The sequence below is a fragment of the Peromyscus leucopus genome, chromosome 4 (genome assembly GCF_004664715.2).
Source record: "Peromyscus leucopus breed LL Stock chromosome 4, UCI_PerLeu_2.1, whole genome shotgun sequence".
Classification (NCBI taxonomy): domain Eukaryota; kingdom Metazoa; phylum Chordata; class Mammalia; order Rodentia; family Cricetidae; genus Peromyscus; species Peromyscus leucopus.
In genome coordinates this window covers 1,329,986-1,348,449 of record NC_051066.1, presented here as the reverse complement: position 1 = coordinate 1,348,449, position 18,464 = coordinate 1,329,986, and the positions used below count along the sequence as shown (strand labels likewise).

Sequence of the window (18,464 nt, the reverse complement as noted above, 5' to 3'; positions counted from 1 at the left end):
AAACTCCCTTTTAGAGTCAAAACAGATTTAATCTGAGTTCTGCCACTTAAATGAGAAGAATCCTGAACAAAACAATGATTTTAAATCATCACCATGATCAATAACTGTGGTGAGAAACCTAATACAAACAAATCCTCAGGCCATGACAGAGCACTTAGGGTATAAGCTAAGGGCACTTCTATGAATAAAAGATTTGAGTTTAAATGCAAGGATTCAGAAATCCACTTAAGCTATTTTTACTTACTTGCTATTCTCTAGGTCTTACTGATAACAGTTGCTGAATAGCAGAGTTTTCTACTTAGATAGGAACTCTTGCCCAACACAAGTAATTTACAGTAACTGTTAAAATAACAGTTCACATTTATAAAGAACTCTCCATGTCCCATGCAATGTGCGTTCCCATTAAAACACCTTAGCTGCATAGAGCAGGTACTATTTGTACCTCCTTTTTTATAGTTGAGAGAACATGGGCTCTGAAATTATAGGAAATTTGCTCTTAAAACAAAAACAACAACAAAGAATACCTCAAAAGCACACTCATAGCAATCTATTAAAAAAAAAATTTCAACACCTTCCCTGCCTGCATGGATTTTAACATTTAACAGATCAATGAACTCCTGGTCCACCTAAAAGTCCAAAGACCTAATACTGTTAATCACAAAAACAGCAAGAAAGTCCACTTTTGAGAATAAAGCAAATATTGTGAGACATAATTTATACCTAGATGGCCCCTAAAGTGCATACTTTAGGAACAAGAAAAAAAAGTCTGGAATCTGCTTCCCAAAAAGTAAGCATTAACTAAGAAAAGAAAATATATGGCTCATTTTCTGTTTCTTCCTAAGAAGAGCAATTCAAATTCCCTCAATATGACCAATTTGAAGTAGCAGCAATACAATAAAAAGTACCAGTTCCAAGCACAAATATACAATTAGTGTAAAATTCAAAATGTGATCTTGGTAGAAAAAGTAAATTAAGGGAGACACAAAAGGTTCTATTTAAACTGAGTGGCAGACACATGTGTTTTTATTTATTCTCCGCAGAGCATATATATGCATACATATATAATTTCTATTACAGCTTTAAAATTTTTCTTAAAGACTATATTCAAACTAGAATTCAAGCTCCAGCTCCATCATTTGGACAGGTCACTTCCTAGCATTGAGTTCTCTCATTCAACACTTGAGGACCAACAATCTGCCAGACACTCTTCTAAGGACTAAAATACAACAATCAAGCAAGATGTAACTTTGCCCTTGTGAAGCCCTAATTTGGACCTATATAATTGAGATAATGTTTATTTCACTGCATGGTGGGCAACCGGTTTTTTTGTTATTATAAACTATTGAGTTCAACTTTAAAGTAATAATCTTTACTATGACCATCTTAAAACAAAAAAGGGACAAGGCACATTGAAATGCTCAAAGCTCTTTGCCTGACTATAAAACCAATTAAAAACTACAATGACAAGTAGCTGTGGTGACACATGAACACCTGTAATCTCAGCATTTTGGAGGAGAAATTCTATCTCAAAACAGAAACAAATAAACAGCAACAAAACAGCCCAATGAGACACTCTAGGCCTGTATCTCAAACAAGACTTTGTGTTTGTTTTGTGCTTTGTTTGTTGCTGAGGTGTGTGCAAGGGCCCTTGGCCCAGAAGTTGACCTTGGATGTCACTCCTCCTAAACTGTCCACCTTTTTGCTTTGTTTTGTTTTGTTTTGGAGACAGGGTCTCTCACTAGGATGGATTCTAGACTAGGCTGGCTGGAAAGCAGGCCTCCACCTCCATAGCACTGGGACTACAAAAGAACACTACCACACTCAGGTTTTTTCACATGAGTGCTAAAGATGGAACTCATATCACCATGCTGAGCAGCAAGCACTTTTCCAGCTGAGCCATGTCCCCAGCTCCAGACAAAACTTTCTAACTACCATGTCAAGTACTGAATTCGAAAAATGTAGAATAAATGAGTGAATGATAATTTGTTCCTATGTGACTAAGAATCAAAGTCCATACCATAATACTCCATAGAGTAGATTAATTTTCACTGGAAGAAACAAAAACAAAAACAAAAAAAAAAAAGAAAAGTGGGAAAGAGTTAACTGTTTGGTGCCAACTTCTCAGAAATAGTAAAGCTTCTCTGTACATTATGAATAAAGCTATCTCTCTGCTGATTTTCTCTTCCCCAACATTAACATCACTTGTAACCACTGCATGTACATGTGCTATTAGGCAGTAACTGTAAGGAAGCTGCCACACAAATGAAGTTAAATGCATAATCTATACCTGTGAAGGGGCCCAGATTGTGCAAATTCATCTAAATTTCTTTAAACCTAAAGACCAGTTTAAAGAATTTCTTAAGATTAAAAATTTAAAAAGTCACAGTGGCTATGGCTTTGGCTCAGTTGGTAAAGTGCCCACCACATAAGCATACAGAACTGAGTTTGGATCTCCCACAACCACAGAAAAGCTGAGGATGGAAGTATGTGTCTATAATCCCAGCACTGGGGAGACAGAGAAAGGACACTCCCTGGAGCCCTCTGGCCCACCAGTCTAGTCAAACTGATAAGCTCCAGGCTTGGTGGGAGACCTTGTCTTAAAAAATAAATTAGAGGGGCTGGAGAGATGGCTCAGGGGTTAAGAGCACTGGCTGCTCCTCCAGAGGTCCTGAGTTCAATTCCCAGCAACCACGTGGTGGCTCACAACCATCTAAAATGAGATCTGGTGCCCTCTTCTGGCATACAGGCATACATGCAGACTAGAACACTGTGTATATAATAAATAAATAAATAAATAAATAAATAAATTAGAATAAACAACAATGACCTGACTTCTGGCCTCCACACACACATACACACGAGTGTACATACACATACGGGGCGGGGGTGGGGGGGGACTATATTAAGGAGAATAACTGGGGCATAATAAGGACGAAAAGACAGCTATCTTTATTACCTTTCTTTAAATTTTCTGCATTCACTAACTTTGTTATTAATGTAAGAATATGATGGTAACTTTAGGTGATCTCCCTCAAGAATATTTTAATCTAAAACTTGATTCTGAAAAGAGCTCCCACATGCTAGGTATTATGGGTGTGTGCTTATAATTCCAGCACTCCAAGATTGACAAAAGTTCAAATCCAGCCTAATCCTCATAGTGAGTTCCAGGGTAAACTACACAGCAAAACTCTGTCTTAGGGGAAAAAGGAAAAAAAAAAGCCAGGTGTTCAGTGGTGGTGGTGGTAGCACACACCTTTAATCCCAGAACTCTGGAGGAAGAGGCAGATGAATCTCTGTGAGTTTGAGTTCCAGGACAGCCAAGGCTACAAAGAAACCCTGTTTTAGAAGAAAGAAAAAAAGTTTCCATGCACTCACCAGAGCCCACATACACTCAAAAGCACCGTTTAAGTCAACTTTGTTTCCTTGTGTTTGTTGGTGGTAGTTTTGTTTGTTTGTCTGTTGCTTGTTTGTTTTTCCAGACAGGGTTACTCTCGGTAGCCCTGGCTATCCTGGAACCCACTCTGTAGACCAGGCTGGCCCTAAACTCAGAGATCTGCCTGCCTCTGCCTTCAGAATGCTGGGATTAAAGGCAGGTGACACCACCCGGTCCTTGTGGGGTTTTGTTTTGTTTAAATCTTTATTTATTTTAATTATGTAGCAGTGTATGTATGTACAACAGGGTATGTGGGTCAGATCCCCTGAAGGTGGAGCTATAAATAGTTGTGAGCTACCTGATATGGGTGCTAGAAACCAAACTTGAGTCCTTTGAAGAGCAGCAAACGATCTTAAACACTTGTGCTGGCTATTTTTATGTCAACTTGACACAAACTAAAGTCATTTGGGAAGAAGAAACCTCAAATGGAAAATGCCTCCGTAAGACTAGTCTGTAGGCAAGTCAATAGTGCATTTTCTTAATTAGTGACTGATATGGAAAGGTCCAGCCCATTGTGGGTGGTGTCACCCCTGGGCAGGCTATCCTGGGTTCTATAAGGAAGCAGGCTAAGCAAACCACTAAGTAAGCAGCACTCGCCATGGACTCTAAATCAGCTCTTGCCTCCAGGTTCCTACCCTGTTTTGAGATCTTGCCCTGACTTCCCTCAGTGGACTGTGATAGGGAACTGCAAACTGAAATAAACCCTTTCCTACCCAAGTTGCTTTTGTTATGGTGTTTTGTAGCAGGAATCTTCAAAGTTCTTATTAATAAAATCAAACCCAAGGCAAGTTATTGGGGTCCATGCTGGTAGATCAGAGAGACAGAACAAGCCACAGCTATCTCACCTCGCCGGATCCTCAGCTGGTCTTGTCTCCTCAGACTGGAGGCCTCTGAGTCCTCATCCGGAATGGGTCTCAGCTGAATTACTGCTCAAAAGCCTGAATGCTTAACCAGCCAAATGCTGAACCAGCCAAAAACTTCTAGCTTCTGGTCCACACGCCTTATATATCTTTCTGCTTTCTACCACCACTCCCTGGGATTAAAGGCTGGCTTTCTGGGATTAAAGGTGTGTGTCACCATGCTTGGCTATTTCCAATGTGGCCTTGAACTCACAGAGATCCAGAGGGATTTCTATCTCTGGAATGCTAGGATTAAAGGTGTGAGTGCCACCATTTTCTAGCCTTTGTATTTAGTGGCTGTCTGTTCTCTGACCCCAGATAAATTTATTAGAGTACACAATATTTTGGGGAACACAATACCACCACAGTGTTTTATCACAGCAAAAGAGCCATCACTCTAGCCTCCTAACCTTTTTTTTTTTTTGGTTTTTCGAGACAGGGTTTCTCTATGTAGCTTTGCGCCTTTCCTGGAACTCACTTGGTAGCCCAGGCTGGCCTCGAACTCACAGAGATCCGCCTGCCTCTGCCTCCCAAGTGCTGGGATTAAAGGCATGCGCCACCACCGCCCGGCTCTAACCTTTTTTAATCTCTAATAAAATGGAGCATCTGTTACTAACACAGATTCAGAGGGAGCTCCTAGACCATAATCATAGTGCAATGAAAGCTTAAGTTCCAAATCACAGACCTGGCTCTCAAAATATTAAGTTGGCAAAGTTTCAGTGTTCTTCACAATGTTGCTCAGACAAAAGTGTAGACGTTTATTTAAGAACAACTTTTAGCAAAGAGTTTTTTCTTAGGGTTGCTGCCTAACACCTGGGTAACTGAACAAGTCAGCTTCCAAAGCATTGTGACTAACACTGCTTTCACAAAATCCCAACAGCTTCTCAACTTTGACACCCTTAACTTTGAAAAGTGGCCATTGAGCTAATGCATTACAAATGCTGCAGGGGGGAGTGCACACAGAAGGAAGCTGATCTGCTGGGCAGCCCTGAAAACCCTGATGCTGCCACTCTCACAACACTAAGCATCTGCCCAGGCAGAGTAGGCACAGAAAGGCCAGCTGTAAAGAGATACTTATGTTGGAAATGCATTCCACAGTTTCTGCATACCTAGTGCCATCTGATCATGGGACCTCATAGGCTGACCACTTCTTGCAAGACAACCTTCTTCTGAGATCATTGGTCACACAGGCTGACTTCACCGCTGGGTGCTTCTGCGGTGTGGAATGCCTATCTTGGGAGCTTTATGGAAGGCCAATTAGAAAGCATTAAATATATAATAACAAGGCTGGGCGATGGTGGCTCACGCCTTTAATCCCAGCAATTGGGAGGCAGAGGCAGGAGGAACTCTGTGAGTTTGAGGGCAGACTGGTCTACAGAGCGAGATCCAGGACAGGAACCAAAACTACACAGAGAAATCTGTCTCAAAAAAACAAAACAAACAAACAAAAAAAAAAACAACAACCAAACTATATATATATGTGTGTGTGTGTGTGTGTGTGTGTGTGTGTGTGTGTGTGTGTATGTATACATATATATATACACACACATATATAATAACAAAACAAAAACAAAATATATACCAAAAATCTACTGAAAACCAGCCAATTTTCTGGATTTTATTTATTTGTTTAGAGGTTTTGGTTTTGTTTTTGAGGCAGGATCTAAAGAAACCCAGATTGGTGTCATATAGCCAAGGAATGACCTTGAACTCCTCATCTTTCTGTATAATACATGCCAATAATTCCAGCTCTTGTAATTATCAGCATGCATTATCATAACTGGATTTCAGTTTCTATCTTAAAAGGTCAAAATCTGATGCCTAAATGACAAGCATCAAAAGAGTCAATGTAAGTAAACAAACATAACATTTGGTACAATAGTTTATAACAAAGTGCTTTCATAAAACTATATTCATATTTTTAAGAAAGCCTTAATTGCTGGGTGGTGGGAGTGCACACCTTTAATCCCAGAACTTGAGAGGCAGAGGCAGGTAGATCTCTGGAGGCCAGCCTGATCTACAGAGCAAGTTTCAAGAAAGGCTCCAAAGCTACACAGAGAAATCCTGTCTCAAAAAAACAAAAACAAAAACAAAGAACAAAAAAGAAAGTCTTAATTGAGGGAGCAAGGAAGATACATATATAGAAGTTTATCTATACACACACACACACACACACACACACACACACGCTACAAGGAAATAAGTAAATCAAAATATTAATGACAGTTATTAAATGGTCATTTCTTTCTAACCTTCAAAATTTAAAAACTTCTATACATGCTCAAGAGCTAATCCTCTAAACAACGTTGCTAAAATTTTAGAGAATAGCCAAAAAACACACACACCAGAATAATCTGTCAATAAATAATAAATTCCTTGAGAAAAATTTTACTATATACATTTTTAACTTACAAGAATCTATCAGGATGGAAGCAAAAATTTTAAGAATGGAATTCTCACAGACATTTATAAAACAAAATGTACATTAAACCCTTCAATTAAAGACCCATAAAGTAGTCTCAGTGCTTTTTAGCCCACCTTCTCACAGCAGGGATTTAATCCCTCTAGAGGGGTGCAAACAAACTTCAAAGAGAAGATTAGGCCCAGACACTAGCACTGTGCAATGTAAGGTTTATATCTAAGTTTGCCCGGAAACACAGAGATGCAGATCTGAGGAACAAAGGTAGATTCTTTACAATCTAAAACAGCCAAATTAATGCCTAAAATAGTAACAGAAAAAAAGGAAAATACACCAAGTACTACTCATCAAGAAGGTTGTAGAAGAAAAAGGTGCCTGAAGCCAAATATTCAGCTACATTTCACTCACTAGGAATAGCAAAAGAAAATCTGACAAATTACCAAAGAGCACGTGTCCTTTTCCAGCTCAAGCTCAGTATCCCTGCAATGTTAAGATTCTTGATGTAGTTTCTATACTGTACTGGCAAACTACAAGCTCTTTCTATTCTCAGAGCACAGCACATGTGAGAGAATTAAAGGTTTTCACTGAAGTGCACACACGTAAGATAAGTCAATGGGAAAAAGACCTACCTGTCTTTAGAGATGAGGATATTTCTCTGAAGACATTGTCATTTGCCTGTTATTCGCTGATTTTAAATGAGGATTTGAAAGCCCTCATTACTTTATAAACTATTTTAAGTAGAGGTAAAGTGTAGCTTAGCAATTCAGCTTTGTCTTCTCAATTTTTACAAACCATGGATGAGAAATCAATTTAGAATTTAACTTTTCCAGATATTAACTAGTTTAAAACAAAAAACAAAAAAAACTTGTCTTTGGTAAATACTTAAATGTAAAAGTCAAAATCAAAATCTATTAAAAGAAATAATTGTATGGGTAAGACTGGAAAAATGTTGATTTTATACTATATTTAGACTAAGAAATTTGGATCAAAGATTCCACAGAGTGAAAAACAAGTCATAAAATAGAAGATATATGCAACACATATAACCAGATAGTATCCATAATGCATACTTCATGAGCCAACAATGAATGGTTACTTAAAAATGAGCAAGATGCTAGTCAGCCAGCCTAGCCAAAATGGCATATTCCAGGGTCAATGAAAGACCCAGCAGGACATCCAATGTCCTCCTGTGGCTTCCTCACACAGGTGAGTATATGAGTTCACACATCCACAAATTCACATGTACACACACAAAAAAATAAAAATATTTTTAAATGAGCAAAGGAAATGAATAGGTACCATATATAAACATATATATGTATGTATGTATATATAGACGTGTGTGTGTGTGTGTGTGTGTGTGTGTGTGTGTGTGTGTGTGTATACATATATGAGAGAGAGAAAGTATTCAAGACACCACATCAATAAGGTGTCAATATAACTGGTCACCAGAAAAATGCAAATAAAAACAACTGTTGGGTTGATGAAAATGAAATCTAACTATGCCAAGTACTGATAAAATTGTACAGCAGTGGGATCACCAAATACTACAGGTAAGAATGCAGAACAGCATGACTTGTTTTCACAAAGTTTGGTATGACAAAGGAATCAGATACATAATACAATCAATGGCAACATACGTCTACACCCACGAGAATGCATGTCTAAGAAAAATCACAGCAGCACTTGCAATAGCTACAACTGGCATGTGACTTCAACACTGCACCTTTACTGTAACAGAATGGACAAGGCTGGGTTTAAGAGCTCAGTAGTGGAATGTTTGTCTTGCCCTAGATTTGATGCCCAGCACCAGTAACAACAGCCACAACAACAAAGCTGTGGTACAATTCTATGAATACAACAGTGATGAAAACAAGTGATTTCAGTGACATATAACATGAAGGGTCCTTATAAACATAACTGAGCAAAAACATACCAAAACTACACAAAGAATAATTCTCCTTCTGTAAAATTGAGAAATGGATACAATTAAATTATTTTTTCAGGGAGTCATACACATGTAATAAAACAATGAACACAAAGGAATGACTATCATAAAAGGATAGTAGTCACCTCTAAACAAAGGGAGGGAGGGGGATCTGGGCTATGAACAAGGCCATCTCTAACATTTACAAGCCTAGCAAAGCAAAGGTACAAAGGAGATCTACAGACCATATAATCTAAAAATTTAAGTCTTAAAGTCAGATAGCTGGGTGTGCTAGTGCATGTCAGTAATCCTAGCACTTGGGAGGTAGGTGCAGGACAATCATGAGTTCAAAGTCATCTTCAGCTACACAGTGAATTTGAGGCCAGCCTAGGATACAAAAAAAAACCCATTTTAAAACAAAGCAAAAAAGTTATAAATCAAGCTTATAACTAATAGATATACTTTACTGTCTACCATGATAAATACACCTTTAAAACTAACTGGAAAAGCAGATTCACAGTGTGCATTTTTGGACTGCTTAGAGCTTGATGCAGAAAAGTAGTGGGAGAGGGAACACTGACTGCCAACTGCTCCTTCCACATCCCACAAGGCAAGAGACATTTCATATAAACATGATGTTACCTCACCCCAAGTCCAGCTGTTCCTGTTAACTGTCCCATACCCCACTCCCCATGTAGGAGCACCCTCACCCTAAAGCCTTGGGTTGAACACAGTCTACCCTCAGGAATACAAAACCTACAAAACAGACTCATACAGGCCCTGGAAACAAGCTCCATTTGGTAAGCCATTACCCTGGGCCATCTGGGTAAGCAATTCTAAGATCTTGGGTTCTCCTAAAACATTCTAAGGTGAAAGGGTTCAAGCATCAAGTGTCATGCTTTAATAGGCCCAGCAAACTTTGTGCCCTATGAAAAGAGGTATTGTGAAAGGAGGGCCAATGTGGAACTCCTAAGACATAGCATAGGACGAGGCCAGAGATCTCTGTTGCCTGGACTAGAATTGGCATAAAAGCACACAACATTCTTAATCTGAATAACAGTCATGTAGTCATTTGTGTTATATTATTTATTAACCCACACTTGTAAGTTTTATGCATTTTTATATAAATAATGGAGTAGCTATCATATGCTTGCTGATAAGATACACTAAGGGCACAAATCACATACACACATCCTGGATATAACCATGAAGACACAGTCAAACAGATACAAATCCAGAGATGAAAGAAAATATCTATATTTTTTAACATATGTCATTAGAAGCAAAGAATATAGCCATGACACTATTCTAGAATTAAAGAAACTAGCCGGGCGGTGGTGGCGCACGCCTTTAATCCCAGCACTCGGGAGGCAGAGCCAGGCGGATCGCTGTGAGTTCGAGGCCAGCCTGGGCTACCAAGTGAGCTCCAGGAAAGGCGCAAAACTACGCAGAGAAACCCTGTCTCAAAAAACCAAAAAAAAAAAAAAAAAAAAGAAAAAAAGAAAAAAAAAAGAATTAAAGAAACTAAACAGACATAAAAACTATTGAGTTCTATGACCCTGTATTAGATTGTGGACCAAAACATTCTTGAGAAAATTAATTCAATTTAAATATGACAACTGGCATTGCATCAGTGTTATTTCAACAACTGGACTAGGATTATAAAAGAAAAATGTCCTTATTCTTATCATTTCTACCCTTGAAATATTTAGGAGTAAAGGGCCACATCTGAAAAAAAGATTACATATGTAGTGACAAAGTAAATGTAACATGATGGTAATAATGGGCTCTAAAAAAAGGGGGGGCACATGCAGCAAACTGCTCTTGTAACTTCAAAATACTTTCAAGTAATGGGTTCACCTTCCATGTGCTGATATTACAAGCACACACCACCATGCCCAGCTATATAACCTTTAAATGCTGGAATATTTTGATATGTGGTCTACAGGTCTCTTTTGTAACCTTGTGAGGCTCTGTACCCCAGACAGCTAGAATAGCAAGCAGGATAAAGGCTCCACTGCTTATTCTTCCATCTCACTTTATAGCTTTCATTTTTTTGTTCATCTTTCAAAAAATAAATTTTAACTTTGGGGAAAATCCCAGAACACTACAGAGGGGAAACAGGTAACTACAGAAATAATAAAATGTTCATCCTTGAATGTATCTATCAGATCACAGCTGTCATCAAATGGGTACGAAATGAAGTCCACTCATGGAGAAGTGGCTACATGCACATCTGATTACTTGCTCCAAAGTCCAGTACTCTCCCTGCACAATAAGATATGGCTTAACATGGACCTTAACTTTCTACTTCCAGAACAACAATAAATTTAAAATATACTTCACATGGGGGGAATCTCATTTTAACAAATACTAGTGATGTGGTGCAAAGCCCTGAAGGTAACATGGAGAGATGCACGTAATACAAGTACTGCCCTTAAGAAGGCAACTTAGCAGTATAAAGTGGAATTGAAACAAGAATCCTAGATATCACACACAGTAGCTACATGGCGTTGGTGAGCTACTTTACAGCTAAGATTGTAGTTTCTCATTGTTATTATGGGGATGCCATTCAACTGTCTTTAAAGATTTCATAGTAAATGTTGACAATATAGATGCTCAGCTGATATCATATGCATAACAGAATAAAGGGCATTTGATCAAAAGTCATGCTGCATATAATTATAATATTAGAATAAAAATAAAGCAATAGAAAACAGTACCCCAGCACTCAGGAGGCAGGGCCAGGTGGATCTCTGTGAGTTCGAGGCCAGCCTGGTCTACAGAGTGAGATCCAGGACAGAGAAACCCTGTCTCCAAAAAAGAAAAAAGAAAACAGTACCAAAAGCATAAACCCAGTTAAGGGCATAACTAATTCAAGTAAATTCATTCCCTCTAAACACCAAATAGTATATGCAAATGTTTAGGTATGAGGACCAAGAGCTAACATTTGGCAAAAGGCACCAAGAAAAAGGGCACAAGGTTATTTTCTCATTAAGCAAAAAGGATTTTAGGTCAAGAAGTGTTCTACATAAGCCAAGTGGTGATGGCACAGGACTTTAATCCCAGCACTCGGGAGGCAGAGGCAGGTGGATCTCTGTGAGTTCAAGGCTAACCTCATCTACAGAGCAAGTTCCAGAACTACACAAAGAAACCCTGTCTCCAAAAAACAAAAAATTAGAAGAGATATACACAGCTTGTACAAGATGTCCTAACCTCATCTAAGATCCCACTGTTCAAGATACTTATGAAATCAAACTAAAAGATAAGGAGAAAGGAGTTTCCTTTAACTAGTCTCCAACCTTCTTTTAGCAATAGTTTTGCTAAAAATTCAGTCTATTTCAGTTTAGTGGCAAAGAATTCTCTTTCTATTAATTTGAATTCTATAGTCTATTTCCAAGCCTTTCCTGTTAGCAAGGCCTAAATAGTTGACTTCCAGAAATCTATGATATATAGACCAACACCCAATGATAAAAATAAACAAAACCCTATTTCAAGCCTGCTAAGGCAGTGGATTCCAATCAAAGTAATCACTATATTTTTATTCTCCAATCTTCCTAGGATGATTTGGGCATAAAAAACATGAGAAAAGGCACTTAAAAGAACTTAAAGACATGACATTATTTATCTATAAAGAAACATCATTATCAAAGTTAGATAAGTGGGTACCTGAAAGAGTGCCACCTGTCCTAGGATAGGCCACTTCCACATACACTTCAAATGTAGTCTCTGGGTTCTGCCTACAAAAAAAAAAAACAAAACATGATTACTGATGAGGATTGAGGCAACATTATGCAAAAGACATGGGATGCAGTGTATAGTAGATCTCATTTAAAGTCAGTAGCTCCACAACTAACTAGCTGTGAAAGTTTGGGCAGGCTATTTAAATCCTGAGCCATAACCTTCAAAGCATACAAGATAAAAACAGCAATCCCCAAGATGTGCAACTTAAAAAAAATACACAAAAGTGATCTGGACACAATGTCTGGATATAGTAAGTTAACCATGATTATGAATTGTCATGTATCATGTTTCTAACTTCCACAGCTGCATGTCCAAAGCTGCAAACATGATTTTTGAGGGAATTTCAGCTCAAAGCACCAACAGCATAAAGTAACACACTCTGCTACATTGTTAGATAAAACACACATATGACAAAAAGACTCCTTACAGCTTTTGAATAGCAGACAAGAGAAACAATCACCTCACTAGAAAACAGTGAACATGGGAAGCTAATCTAAATTTAAGATAGTGTGCCTGCACTGGCAATACCATATGTATGAATGTTCACTATTATATTCCTTTACCTTTTTAATGTCATGAGCATTCATAATAAATTCACGAAAGATCACAGTACTAACAGAATGTTTATAGTTGTTACTTCTGAGATATAAAAATATGTGATTATATTATCTCTTCTGGCTATAATGAAAAGGTAACTACTTTAAGACTGGATAAAAATCATTTAGCAAGCCAGGCACAGTGGTGCACGCCTTTAATCCAGTATTTGGAAGGCAGAGGCAGGTGGAGCTCTGAGTTTGAGGCCAACCAGATCTACATAGCAAGTTCTAGGCCAGCCAGGGCTACAGAGACCCTGCACCCAAAAAGAATTTAAAAAAATGTATTTAGCAAATAATATTATACTCTAACAGAGCAAGTGAGGGACCTGAGGAAAGACAGTCTGAAGAACTTGACTGTTTCCCTTAGCTGACTGGAAACATAGGCAACCCCAGAATTCATGCCATCCTTTCTCCAATTCCACGTTTCACTGACTAGATGATGACCTTTGATCTCCATACTTAACAGATCTTCAGCCCGCTACATTCTGAGATTGTAAATGGCAGCAACTTTTTTCTTTAGTAAAACATAAAATAACATTCATCCCATAAATACAAGCATCTTAAGAGTTGCTCTAATTCCTTAGCAGTAGAAAGAAAATGTTTTATGATTTGTGAAAGATCAGTTTTTTCCTGTAGAGAAACACAGGCTTTAGCTTTAAATAAGTGCCTTAAGTAGAGAGAGAGCTGACTATTCTAAAATTCAAGGTATTTAAATGTACTTAGTTAAATATAGTTACTGAAAAGAAGAGACTAAATCAGAGCATCTTACTTTTTAAAAAAAGGTAAACTTAAGTTTTAAGGGCTTAAAAAAATAAAATAAATAAAATAAAAAGCTTGCATTCTTTTTCCCACCAAGAGGGTAGAACATGACCTTCAAAGTTGACACCAAATGTGTGGGAAATACCACGTGGAAATATCCCTTCCAGTCAGAGACCTAGAGGTAGATCAGCTGACAAAGAGAGCACTTCTATTTCACAAATAATAGATGGTATAATGTGAAAAGCATTAGGAAGAATTCCTCCAAAAATCCAAAAACACCTTTCTTTTGCAAATGGCTAGATTTCATCTCAGAATGTTATTTCTATGGATTAAAACAGATTTCAAAATGAGTTCTACACAAAACTGGGAGTAGTAGCACACCCCTTTAATCAAGCAGATATCTGTGAGTTCGAGTCCAGCTTGGTCTACAAAATAAGTTCTAAAGCAGCCTACATGGAGAGTTACAGTTCTAGGGCTACACAGAGAATCTGACTCAAAAAGGAAAGTAAAACGTGTTCTACACAACCCTGGGCCCCTGTGGAGGCTCTTCATCAGAGCTCCCACACATTATTTTACTCAATTTCCACTTCTTCAGCTTTTTTTTTACATATTCTTAAAATTGAAATGATGAACATGAGCATGTCAAAGTACTACATTCAAATTCTAAAACAATTACACACCCATGCTGTAATCTGTGTCACAGGGCATTTGTAAAGGCCCATCTAAGGAAAAGAACGACCTAACTGGCTATTCTTGTTGCTTCTGGTCCTTCTTTCTTCCTGCAGCCTACTTCAAGCAGGCATCATGAACAACTTGCCATGGTCACCAATGACCTCCAAATGCACAGTTCTCAGTGATTGCTTTATTTTAACCTCATAGCAGCTTTTGGAAGAGCTGATCAGTTTGCCCTGCCCCTTCAAACACATTCTTCCTTTCCCTCCCAGGAGCTCACTCTTCTGGCTCTCTGTTTTCCTTACCGGTGCTTCTTTGCTAAACCCTCACGGAAGAGCGCCTGCTCTTGAACTGGTCAAGACTCTGCTGTCTACACTCATTACCTAGATGATCTCATTCAGTCTCATGGTTTTAATTACTGAGCAAATGCTGGCAAGCCCCTACAGTCTATCTTCAACCTGACTTCTTCCCTGATTCCAGATTTTTAAGCCTACTCAACACTTATGCTTAGGCATCTCAAACACATTTTAATTTAACATATGTTTTTATTTCCCAAACTTGTACCTCCTGAATGCTAACAGTTACTCAAACCAACTCAAACCAAAACTTACTGTTTCTGACCTCTTTATTTGTCACTGCCAACCAATCAGCAAGCTCTGTTGATTCCACTATCAGAACGTATCCAAAGGAAAGAGGAGATGGGAATTTAACATTTAACTCAGAGGTACCATGCCCAAGTGTTTTGCTCCCAGCACACAAAAAAATTAAATAAAAATCCAGAGTTGTGTACTTCTTGGTACCCTCAGTTAATGCATTACTCTCCTGATGTCTCCCTGCTCCAATCTTTCCTCCATGTGCTTATACCTCCATTTTGCATGCAAGAGTCCATTTATTTTAAAGTTCAGCTTGTGTCAGGCCTCCATGGAAAACTTCTCCAAAGCATCCAACAAATTCAAAGTCATACTTCAAGTTCTAGTGCTAGATGGGTGCAGAACAATACAGATGTATCTAACGCCATTAATCTGAGCACTTTAAAATGGTTAAAATGGAAGCTTTGTTATACGTATCATGCCATAATTTTTTTAATGGAGTTAAAAAGAAAGGGGGGTGTTGCACAAAAGCCTACATGACCTGGCCTCTACCTACCTGTCCAACTTCACTTCAGATCTCTCTCCTGGCTCACTAGACCCAGGTACACTGACCTTCTTTCTGCCTCCCAGACACATGAGCTCACCCCTATGTTAGGACTCTTCACACAGAACTTCACATAGTGGTTTTTCCTGTCACCCAAAACTCTGCTTGTACTTGGCCTCAGAAAGATCAATTCCATAATACTTTCCAGCACCTAATTTAATTCTCCACATTATACCAGTCCCAATACTAGTTATAGTTATCTTTTTCTCTTCCATACATAAGCTGTTAAAGAATAGGGGTTTTTGTCTCTCATATACATACCAAGTAAATATTAGTAAGGGACAAAGGAAGTAGAGACTAGTTTTCCAGGAGTCTAAAAGTGTACAATAAATGACAGATATGATCATCCAGTTCCACATGTTTCAATCTTTAGTACGGATTACAATTAATTAAGGACTAATTAAAAGACAGATTTCTGTCCCCACCAGAGTCTCTGAGGTAGAATCCCAGATTTCTCTCCCTAACAAATAACCAGCTCACAGTGGTTGTACTTGACTTGTGACCAATTTTGGAACCACTTATCTAGTTAAATGGAATTCTCCCAATAATTAGTGTATACACAAAAATGTACATAAAGTGAACAGTATACATCTCAATATCCTTCAATGGTATTCTTGTAATGAAAGACATGTTTCAAGGAAAAAGGCCATTTGTAGAAACAAGTATTCCTACCTCTCATCTCTCACTATCTGCGTCACTCTAATGAGTAATAAGCCCCAAAGATTCTCACTCAGTTCAGACAGTAGGCAGAGTTCTAATGCATGGAGCCAAAGATAATAACTGTCTGCCTGCCTGATTGTCTGTCTGTCTGTCTCTCTCCCTCTCTCAAAAAAAAAAAAAGAAAAGAAAAGAAAAGGAGAAAGAAGAAAAGCAGAAACTGACTACAATGATAAGAACAAACTGGTCTATAATTATAAGCTCTAGTCATGCTTACCCATGATGGTTTACATGTTGCCTTATGGAAGAAATGGTGACTAATGTTGTGACAAGTTATATAACATAACAAATATACATAAGTTATTTTAAGGGCCAGTGAAGCCAATGCAGATGGAGGCATTTTTTTATTTCTCTACAAATCAAAAAATAAATTAGAAAGTGCCTCCTCTAAATGCAAATTGCCAAGCATTCTTTTCTTAATATTCTCATTAAGCCTGTAAACAATAAAGGCGGTAGCAACTTACACAGGATCTCTGAGAGCACCTTGAGACCGCTTATTCCTCCAACACTCTTCAAGACACTCAGTATTTTTAACTACTTGGCTAAAGAAGCTGAAAATCCTATTTCTGTCCTATTAACACTCACTGCTAATTTAGAACACGTAATGATGCTGAGAATACCATGTTCAGAGCCAATTTTCCAATATGGACCCAAGTTTTCCCAGAGCCCTTTGTGATACATCTTAGCATATTACCATGGAAATGCCCTGGTTCTGCCATGATGCCCCATTACTAATTGCCTTTTACTCATATATATGCCCTCATCTGGAACCCTGCATACATGCCAAGCATATTCTTTGCCACTCACTAGAACCTCCCATGGTCTTGTACCATAAGCTTCAGCCATAAAGAACCCAGTCTCTAATCAAATCATGTTCCAATTCTAGTAACAGTATCTTTAATATACAACCACCATCACTTACTAATTATTTCTTGGACTTTGTGATCCTAAACAGTGTTTTTGCAGGACCTCATGTAATTTTCAACCTAACCCCTGTAGGTAATATTAGCCCTGGGTTGGAGATGAGGACCACTGGGGTCCACAAATGATACACAGGCTAAAGACAAGGCAAGGAAGCAGAAGGAGGAACTAACACCAGGCACTTTCCTGTTCTAGATTACTCAGCTGCTCTTCCCTTTTGCAAGGACTTATCTTCTCAGCCTTTTAAGAAGTTTCATATACCAAGACTCAGCTCACACCTCCCTATGCTGGCTAGTTTTATGTCAACTTGGCACAGCTAGAGTCACTAGAATGGAGAGAACCTCAACTGAGATGATGCCTCCATAAGATCAGGCTGTAGGCAAGCCTATAGGGCATTTTCTTAATTGGTAATGGGGGTGGGGGGGACATGCCCATTGTGGGTGGAGACACCTCTGGACATGTGGTCCTGGGTTCTATAAGAAAGCAGGCTGAGCAAGTCTTGGAGAGCAAGCCAGTAAGCAGTTCCCCTCCAAGGCCTCTGCACTGGCTCCTGCCTTCAGGTACCTGCCCTGTCTGAGTTCCTCTCCTGACTTTCTTCAGTGATGAACAGTGATGTAGAAACATAAGCCAAATAAAATCTTTCATCTCCAAGTTGATTTGGTCATGGTGTTTCAACACAGCAACAGACGCCCTAACTAGGACACTCTTTACACCTTGAAATTTACTGCCAGGTTGAAATGTTCCTCTGTGCTGTGTTTCCCACTCTCCAGGCTATTTGAATTCAACTTGGGTACAATTATGGTTACCTTTTAAGAATCCTGATGTCCATGCCATATACCTTAGACCCATGGTTCTCAACCTTCCTAACACTGCGACCTCATGTTGTGGTGACCCCACAACCATGAAATTATTTTCACTGCTACTTCATAACTATAATTTTGTTACTGTTATGAAACATAACATAAATATCTGATATGCAGGACATCTGAGACTCCTGTGAAAGGGTCAGTCACCCACAAAGGGATTGCGACCCACAAGAACCCTGCCTTAGACCAAATAAAATCCCCAAGCAGCTGAATTCTTTTTAACTACTCAGTTTATTCCAAAGTGCATCCAAGGCTCATAACCACTGCTGTGTTTCGATTAAGCATCTGTCTTCCCAACAGACTGGCAGCTCCGTGAG

General features: G+C 38.6%; 1 protein-coding gene across 9 annotated transcripts in view; it reads right to left on the bottom strand.

Moving 5' to 3' along the window:
• Nucleotides 1-18,464, bottom strand: part of Dennd1a (DENN domain containing 1A) — a 507,198-nt gene that overhangs the window by 442,663 nt on the left and 46,071 nt on the right. For all 9 annotated transcript variants that reach the window (XM_028887902.2, XM_028887909.2, XM_028887900.2 and 6 more), the window contains exon 2: nucleotides 12,348-12,418. In XM_028887902.2, the coding sequence (XP_028743735.1) occupies nucleotides 12,348-12,418 (71 nt within the window). The remainder of the gene's footprint in view (nucleotides 1-12,347; nucleotides 12,419-18,464) is intronic.